Source organism: Balaenoptera musculus, chromosome 10, assembly GCF_009873245.2.
Source record: "Balaenoptera musculus isolate JJ_BM4_2016_0621 chromosome 10, mBalMus1.pri.v3, whole genome shotgun sequence".
Taxonomy (NCBI): domain Eukaryota; kingdom Metazoa; phylum Chordata; class Mammalia; order Artiodactyla; family Balaenopteridae; genus Balaenoptera; species Balaenoptera musculus.
In genome coordinates this window covers 10,178,959-10,201,292 of record NC_045794.1, presented here as the reverse complement: position 1 = coordinate 10,201,292, position 22,334 = coordinate 10,178,959, and the positions used below count along the sequence as shown (strand labels likewise).

Genomic DNA, 22,334 nt, shown 5'->3' with positions numbered 1-22,334 from the left:
CCTATTCTGTATCATCACGTTTTGATTCCAATATAATAATATATACCTCAGGAAATGTTTTTTCAAAATCAAATATATGATTAGCACTGGAAGGATAACTAGTTGATCCAAATATTACTATGGGCTAAATTTTAAATTATGCCTATATTGTATCAACTGCACAATTTTAATAAAGTATTTTGAAATCACCCTAGATTAAAACAAAGTGTATTTGCTATTGATACAGTCTTTAAAAAGCAATATATTTATAGCCTAAACTCATGTCTATAGTGAAATAAAAGGTAATCACACCTATTCTTTATGTAGTAAAATGAGTCATCAGGAACATACCACTCACTATAATCCAATACCTTATATATTGCTGTTTTTAATTAATTCAGGAATGGAATTCAGGAATAGCTGCCTTTGAGAAGCCAGCAAGAGGACACAGTGTACTGCACAGACTTCACTGATTTTTTTTTTTTTTAAAAAGGAAGCAAGTTTTGTTTTTTTTTTTTAATTTATTTATTTTTTTAAATTTATTTATTTATTTATTTATTTATTTGTTTTATAAATTTATTTATTTATTTATTTTTGGCTGTGTTGGGTCTTCGTTTCTGTGCGAGGGCTTTCTGCAGTTGCGGCGAGCGGGGGCCACTCTTCATCGCGGTGCGCGGGCCTCTCACTGTCGCGGCCTCTCCCGTTGCGGCCTCTCCCGTTGCGGCCTCTCCCGTTGCGGCCTCTCCCGTTGCGGAGCACAGGCTCCAGACGCGCAGGCTCAGTAGTTGTGGCTCACGGGCCTAGTTGCTCCGCGGCATGTGGGATCTTCCCGGACCGGGGCACGAACCCGTGTCCCCTGCATTGGCGGGCGGATTCTCAACCACTGCGCCACCAGGGAAGCCCTTTTTATTTATTTATATGGCTGTGTTGGGTCTTCGTTTCTGTGCAGGGGCTTTCTCCAGTTGCGGCCAGCAGGGGCCACTCTTCATCGCGGTGCGCGGGCGTCTCACTATCGCGGCCTCTCTTGTTGCGGAGCACAGGCTCCAGATGCGGAGGCTCAGTAATTGCGGCTCACGGGCCCAGTTGCTCCGCGGCATGTGGGATCCTCCCAGACCAGGGCTCGAACCCATGTCCCCTGCATTGGCAGGCAGATTCCCAACCACTGCGCCACCAGGGAAGCCCACTTCACTGATTTTTTACACAAACCTAGCATAGTCATAAAAATCAAACAAAAGGTATAACCCTTTGTTTAGCTTTCATGGTAGCAAAATATTTAAACTGGAACTATTTTATTCCTTTTTTTAAATTAGAAAGGCACAGTAAATGAATCCAGGGCTCCTGCATTTTATGTCATCTGTAAAATTATATTTAAGACCACATAACCACCACTTCTCTAGCTTAATTTTTCCTCAGTAATAGCCTGAATTATTGGCTTTTGGTGTCAGCTAAAATCTGATTAGTGTGCCAGTTTTCAAGAAAGTGCAACACATCACAGGATTATTATAAATCTTAAGTAAAATAATGTATGAGAGCACTTTGTTAGAAAAAAAAAGCGTATTATACAAATATAGGTTAGTATACTAGTTACCTGAACAACTGAACTTTACATATTTCATGAGCCATAAAGATTGGGGAACGGATAAGGGAAGTTAATAAGAAATGAGGAACCAGGGGACTTCCCTGGTAGTCCAGTGGCTAAGACTCCACACTCCCAATGCAGGAGGCCCAGGTTCGATCCCTGGTCAGGGGACTAGATCCCACATGCATGCCGCAACTAAGAGTTCGCATCACACAACTAAAGATCCTGCATGCCGCAACTAAGACTCAGCGCAGCCAAAATAAATTAATTAATTAATTAAAAAAAAAAGAAATACATGCTGTATTTAAAAAAAAAGAAAAAAGAAAAGAAATGAGGAACCAGAAACTAAAACTGAAATCAACCCCACAAATTCCTTAAATATGTCTGAGCCAAAAATTAGTCTTACCAATGTTTCTTAGAATTTTCACAAACTCAGTGATAACCACATTGTCCCCTTGCTCTCTCTTATTCTGTGAGGAAGCACATTAATGTGGCTAAATGAAAGTACTGATTTTTACACACCAACACAAACGCCAAAAAGAAAACTATGAAAATAATCCTCCAATTTAACTTTTTTTCTGTTGTAGTTTTATTTCTACCGACATAGGGCCACATGAAAATTTAAATAGCTGTTTTTGTAACAAGGTACCTCTTTATCAGCTATTTTACCTCCTCTTCCTCCCGAAAACACATTTGTGAGCTGCAGAGAAAAGGTCCTAAGGGAAACACTCACAAGGCCTGTCTCCCTAACCCACACCACCAAGAAAAGCAACCTGCCAGCCATTGATTTTGTCTTGCCCTGCACAGGGAACTTCTTTCACAAAGGTAGGATATTAGAGATGTTAGATTTCAGCAGGGCCTCTGCAATTCTAACTCTGTCTTCATTATATGTTAAAAACGTTAAAGTAAGAATGAAGGTCCTACTTTTCTGTTAACTATCTGTTTTTAACACGTTCTCCTTTGAGATAAGCTAAAACTAAAGGTCATGATTTTTAGAAAGTAAGCACCAAGGACTCTGTCATATTTTACCTTAGTACATAATAAGTATTTAATAAATATGACAGATAAAACACAAAAGACATTCCTCAGTAGCCAATGAGTCATAGAAGACATCACAAGGGAAATAAGAAAAATACTTTGAGATGAATGAAAAGGAAAACACAATATACCAACACTTTATGAGATACAGCTTAAGCAGTGCTCAAAAGTAGCCATAAACACCTAAATGAAGAAAGATTTTAAAATCAATAACCTAACTTTCTACCCTAAGAAACTAGAAAAAGAGCAAATTAAACCTAAAACAAGTAGATGGAAAGAAATAATAAACATCACACTAGAGATAAATAAAACAGAGAATGGAAAAACAACAGGGAAAAAAATATCAATAAAACCAAAAGCTGGTTCTTCAAAAAGACCAACAGAATTGACACACCATTAGCTAGACTGACCAAGAGAAAACATTCAAAATCCTAAACTCAAGACTGAAAGAGAAGACATCACTATTGCCTTTACCAAAGTAAAAATGGTTTCACGGGAATATTATGAAACATTGCCAAAAAACTAGATAACCTAGTTGAAATGGACAAATGAAATGGACAAATTTCTAGAAAGACACAAAGTAGCAAGACTGACTGAAGAAGAAATAGAAAATCTAAAAAGACCAATGACAAATAAAGAGACTGAAAGAGTAATCAAAAAATTTCCCATAAAGACAAGTCCAGGTGACTTCACTGGTAAATTACCAAACATTTAATGAATTAACACTAATTCTTTAAAAACTCTTCCAAAAAGCAGAAGAGGAAAGAACATTTCCCAATTCATCCTATGAGCCAATATTAGCCTAATACCAAAACCAAAGATATCATAAGAAAACTATAGACCAGTATGTCTCACGAATATAGATGGAAAAATCTTCAATAAAATACTAGCAGACTAAATCTAACAGCATATAAAGAGGATTATCTACCATAACTATGTGATTTATCCCAGGGATAAAGGTTGGTCTAACAACTGAAAATCAATTACTGTAATACACCATATCAATAGGAAAAAGGACAAAAATTACATGTTCATCTCAATAGACTCAGAAAAAGCACCTGACAAAATCCAACACCCTGGGGCTTCCCTGGTGTCACAGTGGTTAAGAATCCGCCTGCCAATGCAGGGGACACAGGTTTGAGCCCTGGGGTCCGGGAAGATCCCACATGCTGCGGAGCAACTAAGCCCGTGTGCCACAACTACTGAAGCCCGCATGCCTAGAGTCCGTGCTCTGCAACAGGAGAAGACACCACAATGAGAAGCCCACGCACCACAACGAAGAGTAGCCCCCACTCGCGCAACTAGAGAAAGCCTGCATGCAGCAACGAAGACCCAATGCCAATTAAAAAAAAAAAATCCAACACCCTTATATGATTTAAAAAAACCCAAAACACTCGAAAAACTAGGAATAGAAGGGAACTTCTTCAACCTGGTAAAGGGCATCTATGAAAAAACCACAGCTAACATCATTTAAAGGTGAAAGATTGAATACTTTCCCTCAAAGATCAGAAACAAAACAAGGATTTTTGTCTTCTCTTGTCACTTCTATTCAACATTGTACTGGAGGTTCTAGCCACAGCAATTAGGCAAGGAAAAGAAAGAGAAAGCATTCAGATTACAAAGGAAAAAGTAAAACTATTTCTATTTGAAGATGATATGATCTTATATATAAAAAATCCTAAGGAATCCACAAAAAAACTATTAGCGCTCATAAATGAGTTGAACAAAGTTGCAAGACACAAGGTGGTCAATATATAAAAATCAGTTGTGTTTCTATATACGATGAACAACCTGAAAATGAAATTATGAAAACATTCCATTTAGAATATCATCAAAAAGAATAAAATACTTAGGAATAAACTTAATAAAAGAAGTGCAGGGACTTCCCTGGTGGTCCAGTGGTTAAGAATCTGCCTTCCAATGCAGTGAACATGGGTTTGATTCCTGGTCAGGGAACTAAGATCCCAAATGCTATGGGGCAACTAAGCCCGCGCGCCACAACTACCGAGCCCATGCACTCCGGAGCCTGCACACCACAACTAGAGAGCCCACGTGCCGCAACTAGAGAAAAACCCATGCACCACAACAAAAGATACTGCATGCCGCAACAAAGATCCCACGTGCCACAACTAAGACCCAACTCAGCCTAAAATTAAAAAAAAAAGTGCAAGACATATACTGAAAGCCACAAAAATCACTGTAAGAAATTAAAGACGACCTAATAAAAAGAAAGACATTCCATGTTAATGGATTGGTAGACTTAATATTGTTAAGATGACAACATTCCCCAAATTGAGCTACAGATTCAACACAATTCCTATCAAAATTCCAGCTGATGTTTTGCAGAAATTGACAAGATAATCCTAAAATTCATATGGAAATACAATGGACCCAAAAAAGCCAAAGCAATCTTGAAAAAGAACAAAGATGAAGGACTCACACTTTCTGATTTCAAAACTTATTAGCTACACTAATCAAGATAGTGTGGTACTGGCACAAGGACAGACATACAGATCAATGGAAAAGAATTGAGAATCCAGAAATAAACCTTTATGTTTACGGTCAATTGATTTTCAACAAGGTGCCAAAACAATAGAGAAATGAGGAAAGAATAGTCATTTCAATAAACAGTGCTGGAACAACTGGATATCTACAAAGAAGAATTAAGTTGCACTCCTACAACATGCCATACACAAAGATTAACTCAAAACAGAACAAAGGTCTGAATGTAAGAGAGACAACTATAAAACTCTTAGAGGAAAACACACGAATAAATCTTTGTGACCTTGGATTAGGCAATGGTTTCTTAGGTATGACCTCACAAGCAACAAAAGAAAAATTAAATTGGACTTCACAAAATTAAAAATTTTCTGCTTCAAAGGACACCATCAAGGTGAAAAGATAATCCACTGAATGAGAGAAAATATTTGTAAATCATAGATATGATAAGGGACTTACATCCATAATATATAAAGAACACTCCCAGCTCAACAATAAAAAGATAAATAATCCAATTAGAATGTGGGCAAAGTATCTGAATAGACATTTCTCCAAAGAAGATATACAAATGGCCAATAAGCATATGAAAAAATGCTTAACATCATTAGTCATTAGGGAAGTGTGAATCAGAATCATGAGATACCACTTTAAACCCACTAGGATGGCTATATAATCAAAAAGACAGCCAAGAACAAGAACTGGTATAGATGTGGAGAAATGGAACCCTCATACATTGCTGTTGGGAATGTAAAATGGTGGCCAGTTTGGAAAACAGTTTGGCAGTTCCTCCAAAATATTAAACACAGAATTACCATATGACTCAGCAATTCTACTTCTAGGTGTATCCCAAAAAGAAATGAGAACATATGTCACATAAGAACTTGTACACAGATGTTCAGAGCACCACTGTTCATGACAGCTAAAAAATGGAAACAACCCAAATATCTATCAACTGATGAATGGATAACAAAATGTGGTATATCCATACAATGGAATATTATTCAGCCATAAAAAGGAATGGAGTACTGATACATGGTACAACATGGATGAACCTTGAAAACATTATGCCAAGTGAAAGAAGCCAAATACAAAAGGCCACATACTATATGATTCCATTTACATGGAATGTCTAGAATAGGCAATCTATAGCAACAGAAAGTAGATTAGTGGTTGTTTAAGGCTGGAAGGAGAAGGAGATAATAGGGAGTGACTGCTAAAGGTTTTTTTGTTTTGTTTTTAATTAATAGACTTTGTTTTTTAGAGCTGTTTTCAGTTCACAGGAAAATTCAGCAGAAAGTACAGAGTTCCCATATATCCCCTCTCTCTCTGCACAGTTTCACCTATTAACATCTTGCATTAGTGTCGTACATTTGTTACAATTGATTAACCCCATGTTGATATATTATTAATAAGTAAAGTCCATAGTTTACTTAAGGGTTCACTCTTTGTGCTGTACAATTCTATGGGTTTTGACAAATGCATCGTGTCATATATCTGCCATTAGAGTATCATACAGAATATTTTCACTGCCCTAAAAATCCCCTGCACTCTACCTATTCCTCCCTCCCTCTCCCGTGAAACCTTGGCAACCACTGACCTTTATTACTCTACAGTTTTGTCTTTTCCAGAATGTCATATAGTTGGAGTCATATAGTAGGTAGCCTTTTCAAACTGGCTTCTTTCACTTAGCAATATGCATTTAAGTTCCCTCACACCTTTTTGTAGCTAAATAGCTCGTTTCTTTCTATTGCTAAATAATATGAATAACATTCCATTATATGAGTATAATAGTTTGTTTATAAGGGTTTCTTTTGGGGTGATGAAAATGTTCTGGAATTAGATAGTGGTGATCATTGTACAACTGTGTGAATACACTAAAAAATAACAGAATTATATACTTGAAAAGGATGAATTTTATGGTATGGGCTATTTTTTAAAATGACACGAACCTTAGAGAGCAGAAAGAATAGCAGCAAAGGAAGAATCAAGGTGGCACAGAGACACAAGCACATGAGAAAGAACACGAGGGAGGGGAGGGGTCAAGCATAAAGCTCCTAATTTATGAGTTTTAAAAGGCTGAGAATTAAGATAAAACTGCATTTAGCCAAGAGGGAGTTCCTGATGCCACAGGCTCCCCAGTCAATGGGTTTAATGTCTGTGGAAAGAAGAGGTGTGATTGTAGATGCATGTCCTTTAGGGGCTTCTTCAAATGAGGAGGACTCCAGTGTCCAGATTAAATCTTATTCCAAAGATTCTTGGATCATTTTACTTCGGCTTTTTAGGAACAAACAACAAAAACAAATTCGGAGCTAAATCTGGGCGTGCAGGGAGCAAGCACTCACTGTGGGCAGGGCCGTGAGCTAGGCCTCCGCATGTCAGGCTCACGTTATTTCACACCAGGGGAGGTAAACACTTACCCTCATCTTTTTCAGGTAAAGAGGGGAAAATTAATTTCTTTATTTAACAACCATTTATTGAACACTCACTTTGCCCCAAACACTGTCAAACTCTAGGAATATTAATGTAAGAAGATAGGGTCCTTATCTTTAATATATTTATTAGACTTCTGAAATGCAGCAGACATGAAATAAACACCATTATAAAGGGCAGGATATCAGTACACACAGGAGTGCTGCTGGTATAGGGATGCACACACACACACACAGATAAGCATAGTGATCTCTTTATTTCATGGATATAAAATCTGGATAGAACCCAAGTCCCCTGATTAGCATCACAGCAACTGACTAAAGATGCTCAGTTGTCACAAGATGACTCACTATCATCAAGCATGACTATTTCCCTTCTAGATTCCTAGGTAGGACTCATTAACCTGAACATATAACTCCCTGAAAAGGCTCTAAAACTGACAGATGCTTTAAATGCAGTGCTATATTAATGCTATATAGTCAGTCATTTAATGACTGGATTCATTTAATCCAGCTCACTGTGACATTAGTCACCTGATGGAGGGCAGCGGTGAGGAGGTTAACTAACAAATTTTTTCATTTTATGCGTCTCTGAAATTTCCCTCTGCTATTTGCGACTCTCTGTGCCACCCACTGAAGTCATGCCAGTTTACTCCTTTACAACATGTCTGATTTAGCTCTTCTTCTCTATTCCTACTACCTACATTACTACCCTACTTACAGAGTATTGCCGTGGGTTTCCCAGTGGATCTCCCTCCCATCCCTCCTTACTTCCCTGGTTAATCTATCTTGCAAAGAACTGCCAAATTAGCCTTTCTTTTCAGCTTATTAAAATAACTTTAGTGTATTTTTTTTTCATTGTAAAAAGGTGGTACCTGATCATTATAGAAAGAACAAACTTTAACGGCCCTCTGGCCATGTCACGCTCCGGCTCAAGGGCAGGCCTCTGGCTCAGCACTGCTTACCAGGTCACCAAATCCAGAATACTGATTTCCTGTAGCTGCTGTAACCACCACCACGACGTCGGTGGCTTAAAACAACAGAAATGTGTTCTCTCCCTGTTCTGGAGGCCAGAAGGCTGGCAGGGCTGCTGTGCTCCCTCCAGCCGCCCTAGGGGAGAAGCCGTCCTTCGCCTCTTCCGGCTGCTGGCAGCTGTGAGCACTCCTTCCTTTGTGGCCACATCGATCCAAGCTCTGCCTCTGTGGTCACCCTGCCTCCACGTCTGTCTGTCAAATCCCCCTCTGCCGCACTCTTAGGAGGACACTTGCCATTGGATTTAGGGCTCACCCAGAGAACCCAGGATAAATTCCTCCTCTCAAATACTTAACTAAGTCACATTTTGGGCCATATAATATTCACTCTTTTACCATATAAGGGGATATTTACAGGTTCCATTAGCACATGGATGTATCTTTTTAGAGGCCACCATTCAGCCCGCTACATCCAGGCTCCTGCTCACCGAGCCAATTTTCTCTTTCGTTTTTCCCAACAAGTCATGCCTGTGTCCTTGGGGAGCTCACCCCACGCCCTGCATTCCTGCCTATACTCACCATTTCTCTAAACGCTCCCTCTCCACAACCCGGCCCCTGCCGCCTGATCCAAACCTGCAAACATTATGCTCCCTTTGGTTAGGGTCAGCCCTGGCCCTCTTTCTGGGAAGCTTGCTGACAATCACCTTCTGTCCACACATTATTTTTCATCTCCGAATTTCTGGAACATATAGTCACCATCACGCTGAATTTACATGGTATACTGGTTATTTTTAGTGGCCTCACAGATTTAAGTTCTATCTCCTCCAAGTGATGTGTGCACTGCAGGCACAGAAGCTGTGTTTTCTATTCCAATCCCCACTGTTATCTGGCCCAGAGCCAGGCATTTACAAGGCATTTATTAAAAGACTGATAATTGGATGAATAAATGCAAAGAAAAATTAGCAATTTTAAAAAATATTTTTGCAAGTTAATTTAATATTTTGCCATTTATATTTTGCAATTTAATTTAAATTGGTATTACTATGACCACCACTACCACCAGCTTATAGAAGTTGATAAAAAAAAAAAAAACCAAACCTCTCTCATAAGGGATATAAAATCTCAAAAACCAATCAATAACTCTTATTATTTTACCACCCTTTTAGCACTTATTTACATCCTAAAGCTCTAATTCTTTTTTAAAAATATATTTACTTATTTATGGCTGTGTTGGGTCTTCATTGCTGCGCACGGGCTTTCTCTAGTCGCGGCGAGCGGGGGCTACTCTTCGTTGCGGTGTGCGGGCTTCTCATTGCGGTGGCTTCTCTTGTTCAGGAGCACGAGCTCTAGGCGCGCGGGCTTCAGCAGTTGTGGCATGTGGGCTCAGTAGTTGTGGTGCACAGGCTTAGTTGCTCCGCGGCATGTGGGATCTTCCCGGACCAGGGCTCGAACCCATGTCCCCTGCATTGGCAGGCAGATTCTTAACCACTGCGCCACCAGGGAAGTCCCCTAATGCTCTAATTCTTAAGGCGACTCATAAAAGTTTCAAGTTGTGAAGTCTAAGAGAATTACTGCATTCACATGAAGTGGCAGCATCAGCCCCAGCTAAGAAGGAAAATAGCAGGAAAGCTTGTTTCACTTTTCTTTTGAAAACATAAAGTGAAACATTATCTGCCATCCATTAAAGAAAAATAAGACAGATATGAATGCGGCCAGCCACTGCTCTTTACCACTTTAAAGAAAAAAAACAAGCAGCTATACTTTCATTTGGTGTTAAGGCTCCCATAACTTCCTTCACAGCTGTTGGTTAGGCTCTTCTCTTTTCTTATTTACCAGATCTTCAGAAAGAGAGAAAGTCTAATCACATCTTCCTGCTGCTAACCCTTCTGCCAGTTTTTCTCATTAACAGAGGAGAAACAAGATAAAGCAGGCATTTCTGACTGTTAACTCCTGCCTCTCCTCTCCCAACCCCTAATCCTCCCCTTCCCCAGCCTATTACTGTTTGAAGCTAAATATAATACTACATGTATTTTAGCAATGCCCCAAACTGTTACAAACTGACTCAGTAAGAGTGGCCTACAGGCATGTCTCATTTTATCGTGCTTCACTTTACTGCATTTTTTTTACAAACTGAAGGTTATGGCAACCCTGCATTGTCAGATGATGGCTAGCATTTTTTTGCAGTAAAGTATTATTTAAGTAGGGTATGTATTTTTTTTTTAGACATAATGCTATTGTATACTTAATCGACTACAGTATAATGTAGACATAACTTTTATATGTACTAGGAAACCAAAAAATTCATGTGACTTGCTTTATTACATATTTGCTTTACTGCAGTAGTCTGGAAATGAACCCAGTATATCGGCCTGTATACTTTACTGTCTTTGCTTCTTTACCACCCACTCTTCCTCAACCGCTACATTTTGGCTTCTGCCCCATCACTCTGTTGAAACTTCTCATGCTAGGTTCATAAACAATCTCCTGTTTTTGAAGTCCAATGGATACTTTTTCACTACTTACTTCAGATGGAATAACAACCTTTTTTTTTCTGGTTCTCCTGTATCACTAACCTCTCCTTTTCAGTTTATTTTGCTGAGTCATATTCCTTGGCCTCTTCTGATCATTTTAAAGTTTTCCAGGGTTCTGTCTCTTTAGCTCTCTCTTCTGTCCACCTTCTTTATCCTTCAAGGATTTTATGCATGCTGCATCAACCACAGCCTACGTTGTAATGGTCTCTAGCATGGTCTTCAGCTCAGGCCTTTCTTCTGAGCAATCTAACCAAGCTGGTGAGGAGTCACAGAGGACCAGCATTTATTTTGAACCCATTATGTACTACGTTTTTTTAAATACATATATAACATTTAATTCTCACACTAACTCAATAAGGCTTTATTAACACATCCAATTTATAGGTAAAGAAATACAGTTCTGAAAAGATTAAAATAATTGGCCGACATAAACCATAGCAATATTTTCTTAGGTAAGTCTCCCAAGGCAAAAGAAATAAAAGCAAAAATAAACAAATGGCACCTAATCAAACTTTAAAGCTTTTGCACAGCAAAGGAAACCATCAACAAAAAAGACAACCTACAGAATGGGAGAAAATATTTGCAAACAATGCGAATGACAAGGGGTTAATATCCAAAATATTAAACAGCTCATGTAACTCAACAATACCGAAAAAACAAAAACCCAATCAACAAATGGGCAGAAGACCTAAACAGACATTTCTCCAAAGAAGACATACAGATGGCCAACAAGCACATGAAAAGATGTTCAACATCGCTTATTATTAGAGAAATGCAAATCAAAACCACAATGAGGTATCACCCACATCTGTCAGAATGGCTATCATCAAAAAGTCTACAAATAATAAATACTGGAGAGGGTGTGGAGAAAAGGAAATCCTCCTACACTGTTGGTGGGAATGTAAATTGATACAGCCACTATGGAGAACAGTATGGAGGTTCCTTAAAAGAACAAAAATAGAACTACCATATGATCGGGCAACCCCCCTCCTGGGTATGTATCTGGAAAAGAGGAAAACTCTAATTCAAAAAGATATATGCACCCCAATGTTCACAGCAGCACTATGGCAGTCCACAGCCAAGACATGGAAACAACCCACGTGCCCATTAACAGACTACTGGCTTAAGAAGATGCGGTATATATATACATACAATGGGATATTACTCAGCCATAAAAAAGAATGAAATATTGCCATTTGCAGCAACACGGATGGACCTAGAGAATATTATACTTAGTGAAGTAAGTCAGACAAAGACAAATATTATATGATATCACTTAATGTGGAATCAAAAAATAATACAAATGAACCTATATACAAAACAGAAACAGACTCACAGACATAGAAAACAAATTTATGATTACCAGATGGGAAAGGGAGGGGGGTAGGGATAAATTAGGATTATGGGATTATCAGATACATGCTACTATACACAAAATAGATAAGCAACAGGGATTTACTGTATAGCACAGGGAACCATATTCAATATCTTGTAATAACCTATAATGGAAAAAAATCTGAAATATATATATATATAACTAAATCACTTTGCTGTACACCTGAAACTAATACAGTACTGTAAATCAACTATACTTCAATAAAAAAATAATAATCTGTCCAAAATCATAATAGCCTAAAGTGGTGGAAATTAGATTTGAACTCTGGTTACATGCCAAAATCTATGTTCCTTCCTAATTGGACCATCTGCCTCTAGTCTTGTTCCAGTTCCTACATCTTTACCCTAATCCAGTCTCCATATAGCCATGAACATTTTTTTTGAAAACACAAATCTGATATTATCACCTTTGCTTTAAAATCCTTTAATAGCTCCTCAACAACTATGGTGCCTTGGTTTTCAAACAAAATTCAAATTCCCAGGCCCTGTTCCCCAAAATTCTGATTCAGTCTTCTTTATTTCACACTTTGAAAAATACTGGCCCAAATTTCTGAGCTTAACTTGCCAAGCAGATCATGAGCTGGCCCCTGATTATCCTTCCATCCTTATCTCTGCCCACACCTCTAGCTGTGCCTTATGCTCTAGCTCAGGGATCAGCAAACTCTAGCCCAGCTGGCAAGCCAAAGCCAGCCTGTTGCCTGTTTGGGGAAATAAAGTTTTATCAGAACACAGCCACATCCATGCATTACATTCTGCCTACAGTTGCTTTCACGCTGCAGTGGTAGAGTTAATTGCAACAGAGATCGATCACGTGGCCCACAAATATTTACTATCTGCCCCTTTAAAGAAAATTCCCCAATTCCTGCTCTAGCTTGTACCAAAATACTTATTTCCCAGTGCAATATGCTTTAGTATAGGATATTCCCTCTTTCCCATTTTCTGAGGGACTCCTATTCTTCCTTACAGATTCATTCCTACTGTGTGAACCCATGTCTGACATACCCAGTTAGCCATCCATTCTTAGTGCCCCCAAAGCACTTTGCCACGACTGCCCTCATTTCTTACCTCACCACGTTGTAATTATTTTTCTGTATGTCTGTCTAGCCCACTGAAACATAAGCTCCTGAGAATAATTATAAACTCTTACTTGTCTTTGTATCTCTAGCACAATGCCTCGTGTTACATACATATTAGGTGTCCAACAAATGTTTGACGATAAATGAATAAATGAACAAACTTTTAGGAAAACCTTAAAGAGAAAACCTTCTGAATAAGGTTATTTAAACTTAAGATTTCAACTGATATCTGTAGAGGTACCCTAGTTAAAATGTACACATAGCCTACGCAGGTAAGGAAGGCACATTTAAAACATGAATATCTACTGTCTAGTTTGGTAAACGAGCTGGCTCTTCTGTCTTGGTATCATGGAAAGCATGGATAGAGCAGGAGGACAGAAAAGGCAGAAAGTCTCTGGGCTTCATGGCACTGCCCAAGGAGGGTAGTTCCAACTATAGCAAAGGATGGCTAAGGGGCCAACAAGAGGGACTTCAGGGGCCAAAGGACAGCTCTGGGAATGTCAAAGAGATTTTTGGCCAGGTTAAAATTTTCGTGAGAACCAGCATTACTCAGAACAACTGAATGGAAGAAATGACCTAAGGGGTAAGGAATGGTAAGGAATGGTCCAATTAGGAAGGAACATAGATTTTGGCATATAACCAGAGTTCAAATCTAATTTCCACCACTTTAAGCTATTATGATTTTGGACAGATTATTATTTTTTTATTGAAGTATAGCTGATTTACAGAACTGTATAAGAAACCTCATTTTCAGATAATCATGTGGAGCACAGGTGGAAAGGAAGTATGCAGGAGAAGGGCAGCCCATATCAGCATCCTGTGGCCAGTGGCTGACCCGCTCTCTCACCAGTCCCTCAGCTGGAACTTGGTGCCCTAAACTGTCAGGCTGGGCAATACAGAATGGTGGTCTTTTACCAGCTTAGTCTGCGGCAGGAACACAGCTGGTCTAGGATATTTCAAGTTACTCATTCGTTCGTTCGATAAACATGAAAGTCAAATAGAAAATAGGAAACCCTCTATGATCAAAGCCTCTGAAAATAACACATTTCAATTTTCTTTGTAACTGAATGCAGCACGTTAGGAAGAAGAGGCTTTCATAAAACAAGCGCTTTTTCTTAGTGGTGGACAAGCAGGTAGGCTCAGGAGACTACCTTTCTCACACAATCTGACAGTTAAGGGCACAGTTTAAGGTCGTTTCATGCCCCATCCCGTGGTCCGTGTCCCACTGGGGGGCATAGTTAGGAGCAGAGGGTAGCGTGGGGGAAACACAGCTGCAAATGTCATGCAACAGCGCACACTTAAAAATTACTAAAATGAGCATCTCAGGTGCCTACTGCACTGTGTTAAAGACCGAGGAAGTCACTGACAGATAATATGATAAGGATAATATTTTCTGAGTGCCTATCATGTGTTAGACTCTGTATTTGATGCTTCAAATGCATTATCTCTAATCCTCAACAAAGCCTGGGAAGAAGGTATTGACCATCTAACAGATAGAATGGAAGCTCAAAAAGGTTAAATAACTTAGCCAAGATATTTTCCTTCTCAACTAGCCTAAGTAGAAATCTATTCAATCAGAATTTGAGATGTGCTACTTAGCACTTCCCCAAGCCCCCCTTTTAGATGCCCAGTCTGTCTCTTGCTTTATTTTTCCCATTAGCTGTAGTCTGTATACTCAGGCTGGCTGGCTCAATAGAGCAAACTGATTAATAAAGCCCAGGTACATCTAGGGCAGTCTCCTTAATGCCACTCTGTTCCAATGCAATTCAATCACTATTAACCAGTACTCTATGATGTAACATACCAGGCACATTGCTACCTACCTGGAAGGCAAAGCTGCACTCCCATTCAAAACTGTCCTGCCCTGACTCCAGGAAACTAGATGGCAGAAGGTGGAAAGCTCTTGGCAAACTCATTCACCACCACTGATGAAAACAACTCAGAATACAGAATCTTTATAAAGGGAGGTCATCACATCATCATCATGCTTCCTGACCTGCTCACTCAAATACTGCCTCTCTGTAACTGCTGCTCCTGCCCACTCTGTCCTCCTCCTGTTGCCCTGGCCTTGCTGTCAGCCAGTTTGTCATCTTCTATGCCCTCACCAGCACAACCACCATATACGTCCAAGCCTCAACTTTCCCCTTACACAGGGGAAAACGGAACCTGAGACTCCATCACCCATACATAATGTGAGGGAGAAGTGTGTTTTCTGTGTGAGTGTGTATGTATCTACTAGGAGGAGAATACAATTTTGCAGGACGGTAACAACTAGAGCAAAGGCAAAGGCAGGACTAGGAGCCTTTTTAAAAGACTGTTTCATACCACCTGACTGCTGAAAGAGCAATCCGGTCTTGCTGTACGTGGCATTTAAACGTTACTCAACCACAGCTACGACATGTATTCAAAGTGAAAGTAGTGTATTCACAGAGGCACTACCCATCCAGAGACATCTGAAGTGGTTTTTCTTTTCCGTAATCATTAAAGATTGAAGAAACTGCTGGTTTTTAAATACCGCCACAATACAATGAATTAATAAAGAATGAGTACTGAATTCATTTTGCTTAGCTATGAACCTTCTAAGAAGTTATGAAGAGCCTACCCCCCAAAATTAACTTCACTCTTTAGGCAAAACCATAACACTTTATACCTTCCACTAGAGCTTGCCTGTTTCTAGAAATGAGTCCTATGTTATTTTATAGGTAGATAAGATAACTCAAAATCCTATGTATTTTTCTTGAATTTATTTGAGATTAGTAAAGACTCTGAGAAAGTTATTACATGTTTCAAAGGTTCAAAAAAGAAACAACTGAAAATTATGTAGAATATACTGTGAGAGTCTCAAACCGAGGACATGAAAGAATATGCTGCTTTAGCATCCTTTCCCAGCCATATCTAGGAAAGATAGTGGACACAGTATTTGGACTTAATTTCAAAATTAACACTGAAAGATCAAGCTAGCAAAGGTTGTTATGGAAAATTATCTTCTGATTTTTCTGGAAAACTTTCAGAACTCCTCCTTTCTGTCTGGGAAATACCACTTCCTATTAGGAGGGGTTTGCTACTTCACAAATATGCTTCCTCTAGGTGAGTCCTGATTCCAGAGTACTGCCTTGGGCTTTCCCTGTTTTCATCTCTCTCAGTCTTCTGCGGGAACAGGAAGAGGAGATAAGGTAGAATAACACAAGCAGCACAGAGAAGATGGAAATTTTTTCAATCTCTCTGAGGATGGGTGAAACAAAAACTTGATAGCAGCAAAATGTTACTGGTTAGGTGGAGGGGGAAAGGGTACCCAAACGAAGGAAAAAGCTATCACAAGCGGCATGCCAGAGAGTGTGGAAAGTAAGACCTCTGGAAAGCATAGGGAAGAGTGTCTATTTTGAAAACTGGCAAACTCTAGAGTCTGATTCCTTAAAAAAAAAAAAAAAGTCCAACTTCCTAAACACTCTAAAACATCGATAAGCTGATGATGAATAAACTGACCATCACTATCTTCATGACATACAACTAGACAACACTAACGTGGATAGACAAAGGTTATACATAAACTATATGAATTAACCAATAATGAATACTGTCGGTCATCTTATCATCATAGGGATAAGTGATCTGGATAGGGAAAGGGGGATGGGGATGGAATATTAAGATAGATTAACAAGAAGGAATTCATTCCTTTTCTTGGAGAAGGCTTTCTAGAGGAGGTTAGATTCCAGACTCTGGACGAATAGCAACAGGAGCTTAGCAGAACAGCTCAGAGGGGGAGTGAACCGATTATATGAATGGGGCATTGAGTAAGGGAGCCTGGGAGAAGAAAGGGGGACCGTCAAGAGGAACAGGGCCGGTTCAGGGTGCCCTAGTTAAGGTCTCCAACGTGGAGGAAGGCTGGGTGGGGACAAAGGAAGGCAAAAAGAAAAGGCACAGTAGTTTCTTCACTTATCTCGGGAGGACTAGGGTTTACACTACCTGGAAAAGCTGACCAACAGGCTTGCCCTGGGTGTGATTTTCCAGAGGAGTGGGCCCTTGCTGGAAGAACGCAGCCCGCTGTTCCCTCAATTCCTGTCTGGGTAGCTGGGGTCATAGCTGGAGGCGCAGAGATGTCTAAGGCCGGTGTCTCTTGGGTGCTGCGTGGGTTACGGGGCTGAGGCTCAGCGGCGGGACGAGCACTTAGCGACAAGCAGGCGGCGGCGGCAGCAGCTGCGCGTGCAAACCCCGGGACTTACCTTACTGTCATCCATCTCGGCAGACAGGCCGGCCCGGCCGGGCGCTCCCTCCCCCGGCCCTCCCCCGGCTCAGCCGGCCTGGTCCGGCCCGGCCCCAGCCCCGGGGGAAGAACGGGATAAGGTTCTGACTGCCTCCTCCTCTCGCCTAACAGTTCGCTTCCCTGATGCCACAGTTATGGGGACGAGGGACCAGTTCAGGGATGGCAGAGCGGACCCTGGAGGCGGCGCAGAACGCCTCCCTTCGCCGCCGCTGCCTCCTCCTCCCCCTCCATGACAAGCTCCGGCTGTGTTTACAGACGCCCTGGAGAGAGGCCCGGACCGGAGAGTAGGCGGCAGCGCGACGCGCGGATTGGCTGCTTCGGCTGCCGTAGCACCGCGGCATTCTGGGGATTGTAGTTTTCGTTACCGCGGTCTCTGCGCGGCGAACCAAAAAGGAAACTACAATGTCCACAGAGCCTCAGAAAGGCGTCCGTTTTCCTGCCGGCGAGCGCTACGCAGGAGGGGCCGAAACTACGTTTCCCACAATGTTTTGGTCCCTGGGTTCCAGTGGTCTGGGCGTGGGGAGGGGACCCTAGGAGCCCCGCAGAGGCGGACCTGAAGGAGGGGCCCTGGGAGCAGGCCCTCCTCATAGACACCGAGGAAACACTGAAGGTTGTTTATTTTAAAAATTCAACCCCCCCAAACAAAACAAAACAAACAAACAAAAAACCTAAGAATGCACAATGGTGCAGCTGCTTCTGGAAACCATTTGACAGTTCCTCCCGATATTAGACATAGAGTTACCGTATGGCCAGCAATCCCACCGGAAATGACACCGTGTGTCCCCACGAAAACTTGTGCAGTAACGTTCTGTCCTAAAAGCGTTATTCTTAGTAGTCAAAAAGTGGAAACAACCCAAGTGTTCAACAGTGGATGAATGGCTGGCCAACTGTGGTATTTATATTCAAAGAAGTATTATTCCTCAATGAAAAGGTATGAGGTACTGATAACATGCTGCAATGTGGATGCGCGCGGATGAGCCTTGAAAACACACTGAGTGAAAGAAGCCAGACCCAGAAGGCCACGTATCGCGGATTCCATTTATAATGAAATGTCCAGAATAGGTACATTTAAAGAAACAAAAAGCTGGTGAGTAGCTGCAGGGGCTAGGGTTGGGGAGCAGCAGGGAGGGAGGGGGGCCAGGAGTGGGGAGTGATTTTTAATAGGTACTGGGTTTCTTTTGAGGTGATGAAGCTGTTCTAAAATTGATTTAGGGATGGCTGCACAACTCTGAATATACTAACAACCACTGAATTGTGTACTTTAAATGAGTGACTATTACGGTATGTGAATTACATCTCAATAGTAAATAACAAAGAATGTCTTGGCATCCTCCTGATTTAGTAAAGTCAGTGAGCTTGTTGTTTTGGCCTGTGTTAGGCCATTGAGAATTTGACAAAGATTGTCTTCATTAATGTTATTCTGGAGAGCCCTTTGACTCACTCCTTTTCAGACTCCTACAGCGCTTTGCTAAACCCTTCTAAAGTTCAAATGAGGTAGAGTTCCTAGATTTAGCAATAAATATACAGGACACTCACATTTGAATTTCAGATAAACAAGTACCTTTTTAGTGTAAGTGTGTCCCATACAATACTTGAGACACACTTTTACTAAAAAAAAGCATTCATTGCTTATCTGAAAGTCAGATTTAACTATGTGTCTTCTATTTTATCTGACAACTGCAAATTGAGGAAGAGTAATAATAGAAAAGCAGAATTGTCTCTGTCCGATCGGTACAATGCTTCAGAGGAACTAAAGCAGGTCAGTCCCTCAGAAGTAAATGCCACCTAACCAGGTCATCATGTGGGGTTGCAACTTTTGGCCCAGCCAGGGTAGGGGGGCATCTGTAACCTCCAAACCGCGTTCCAGGCAGTCTCAGAGACATCTAGCCGCATCCTCTCTGATGATCAGGGGAGCAAAGCCTGTGCTCCTTGCAGGTTCTTCTCCTCTTTCCTCACCTAATACCCCTTTTCCGCGCCCAGTAAGGCCTCAGTCCTCCTCCCCAGCTATGCCCTTGCCGCTGCTAAGCCCTCTTCTTCGGGGTGGAACTGCCTTGCCCCCGGGGTTAGTCCTCTGTCACTCTGTCTGCATCCCTGCTGACAGAAGTGCGCCTGGTCCTCAGGAAGGAGGACTAAGACCTTTTGAACCAAGTGATGGAAATTTAAACACGTGCTAGGGAGGTAGTATGTACACCAACTTCAGGAGAGTGGTTTTCTCTAGGGAGGGAGAGAGAGAAATGGGATGGAGAGGGTCTTGGGGTGGTTAGCTGTAGATTTAACTTTTAAAGGGATGAAGCAAATATGTGAAATCTCGTGGTGGAGAGTACAGTGTATTGTTTTCTTCGTATTTCTGTACATTGAGAAACTATAAACATGCTCACTTTAGAAAGTGTGGAAATATTTTAAATTATTTACTAAATATTTAATTTATAAAAACAAACAATCACATCATAAAATAAGACTTGGTAAAGGGAAGAAAATCTTACGAAGAAGTATTGTATAGTCATATGTTAAACATTTGCTGAGAAGTACCCAAGATTGGTAACAAAGGGGTGAGGAAGAACAGAAGAAAAGTATTTGCTTCTGTAAATTTAAATCCTCAAGGAGCCTATAATCCAGGAAGGAGAAATTCACACATACAGGAGACTAAGAACAATCACTAAACGATACAGACCAAGTTTAATATCTATGTGCTAAGTTGTTCAGAGTGGGTAGGGAGAGCCAAGCATCAGGCTGATTCATGGGAAAGGAAAAGTGAACACAGCAATTTTTTTTTTTAAAGGAGTGGGAGGAAGCTTAGATGAAGAATATAATCTCAGGGTCCTGGACATATTTTGTATCCATGGTTTTCAATCTTTTCTTCCTATATTGCCTTCTCGAAGGGAACCTCCGGAGCATTCAGTTCCTTTAAAAAATGCATATAATTTTCTCCTCCCTCCCCTCCCCACCTTTCCTCCCCAGCGCACACAAACACATTTCATGTGCTCTCAGACACCCCACACAGAGGCACTGTTGGCCTGTGATGCGTCAAGTCTCTGCTGTTGCTGTGGAGTTTCTTGTAGTGAATTCCTAAGCAGCATGGCACACACCCACTCCTACTTGATCTGCATGCCTTCCATGCCCTCATCTCTCTCTTTCTCCTGCTACCCTTACTGCTTGGCTAAAAGAGCACAGGTGTCTAAACAGAGCCAAGATGATCATGTTACTCCCTGGGCCACATGGGTCTGCTTGGCACTAGCCCCTGGGGAACATCAGAGAGAAAGGAAGCTCATTAAAATAGCTTGTTAGGCTCCAGCTGGCTTTCCATTAAGTTTGACACATAAGAGTCTAAGAATTTAAAATTTATCCAGCCCTTTCCAAACGATCAATGGATATGAAAATTGGTTGATTCAATTCTGCCATGCAAATTTGTGCTAGACTCATCTCCAATCTAGAAATAGCAATAATGAACAACAAAACTTTCCAAGAAAGAAACAAAGGTGGCCGTGAAATCGACCATGGTAACTTCTGACCCACCTTAACACACACCGTACATTTGGGGAAGAAGGTATCCCAGAGTCACCTCAGAAGTGACCCGTCGTTACTTCTCTGTCCCTGGCCTGTCTTCTCAAAGAGTTGATCATCTGTGGCTGAGTGATAAAGATTTTTAAAACGCAGCATGGTTGTACAGTGAATTTGTGGATAGTCCCGATTATGACACAGAGACGGGGAAAGAAAAGGAGGAAAACTATTCAAAGAAAAAAAACAAACCACTGATTGAAGAGAGGTAGGGGGTGGCATGAGATTAAGAGAGGAGGGTAAGGGAACAAAAATTAACCTTATTTAGAAACCACAAACAAGGGGAACAGTACAATATTCTACATTCAGGAATGCCATGGTTACACTGATATGTAAATCTGGCACTAGAACAACAGAGTATTATTGCCGCTGATATGGTAATCTTCAGAGGTACAGAGAAAAAGTGGGTGGGTCATGTGAAATTCATGAAATGCTTGAGGTGAACTCACTGTTCAAGTATTAGTCCTGTTTTGTTTTGTGTGTGTGTTTTTTCCAACGTACTTTATAGATAAGTATCCCTCTGTCCTTGTTTCCGAAAAGTTTAGCTTATTGTCATGAGGCTATAAAATATTCCGTCTCAAAAGTTTGGCTCTGTTCTAAAGGCATTTTGCAAAATGCTCCCCCCACCCCTTTGCCTACACGGACAAATATGCCTACATTTGCATACAGCACAGTACCTATTTACTCTCTGCATTGGCTAGAAAGTTCAGAAGCAAGAGCCTAAAGGAACAATTTCAGAATGAGCACATAATTCAGCCTCCAGCTTGTCAGCAGGAGCAAAAGAAATAAATGATGCCACAAAGGACTGAAACAGTCTGTTGCCGAGGAAGGAAAAAGATCCGATCAGCATAAAAATAAGGAAGAGAAAATGAAGCTCAAGGAACCAAAACCTTCCACGTTCAAACTTTCCCTTACCTCTTCCCCTTCACCAACGTACTGAAAGTGTCACCTCCAACTCAGCAACAGCTTTTCTCAGTCCTCCCAACTACCGTTTCTACTGAAAATACTAAGGCTTATTTAC

At 40.8% G+C, this 22,334-nt stretch overlaps 1 protein-coding gene across 1 annotated transcript in view; it reads right to left on the bottom strand.

The window, feature by feature from the left end:
• The window catches only part of CREBL2 (cAMP responsive element binding protein like 2), a 30,173-nt gene extending 12,120 nt beyond the window's left edge, over positions 1 to 18,053 (bottom strand). The window contains exon 1 of the mRNA XM_036866231.1: positions 17,718 to 18,053. Coding sequence (XP_036722126.1) covers positions 17,718 to 17,732 — 15 coding nt within the window. The 5' untranslated portion in view covers positions 17,733 to 18,053. The remainder of the gene's footprint in view (positions 1 to 17,717) is intronic.
• Between the last annotated feature and the right edge of the window lie 4,281 nt (positions 18,054 to 22,334).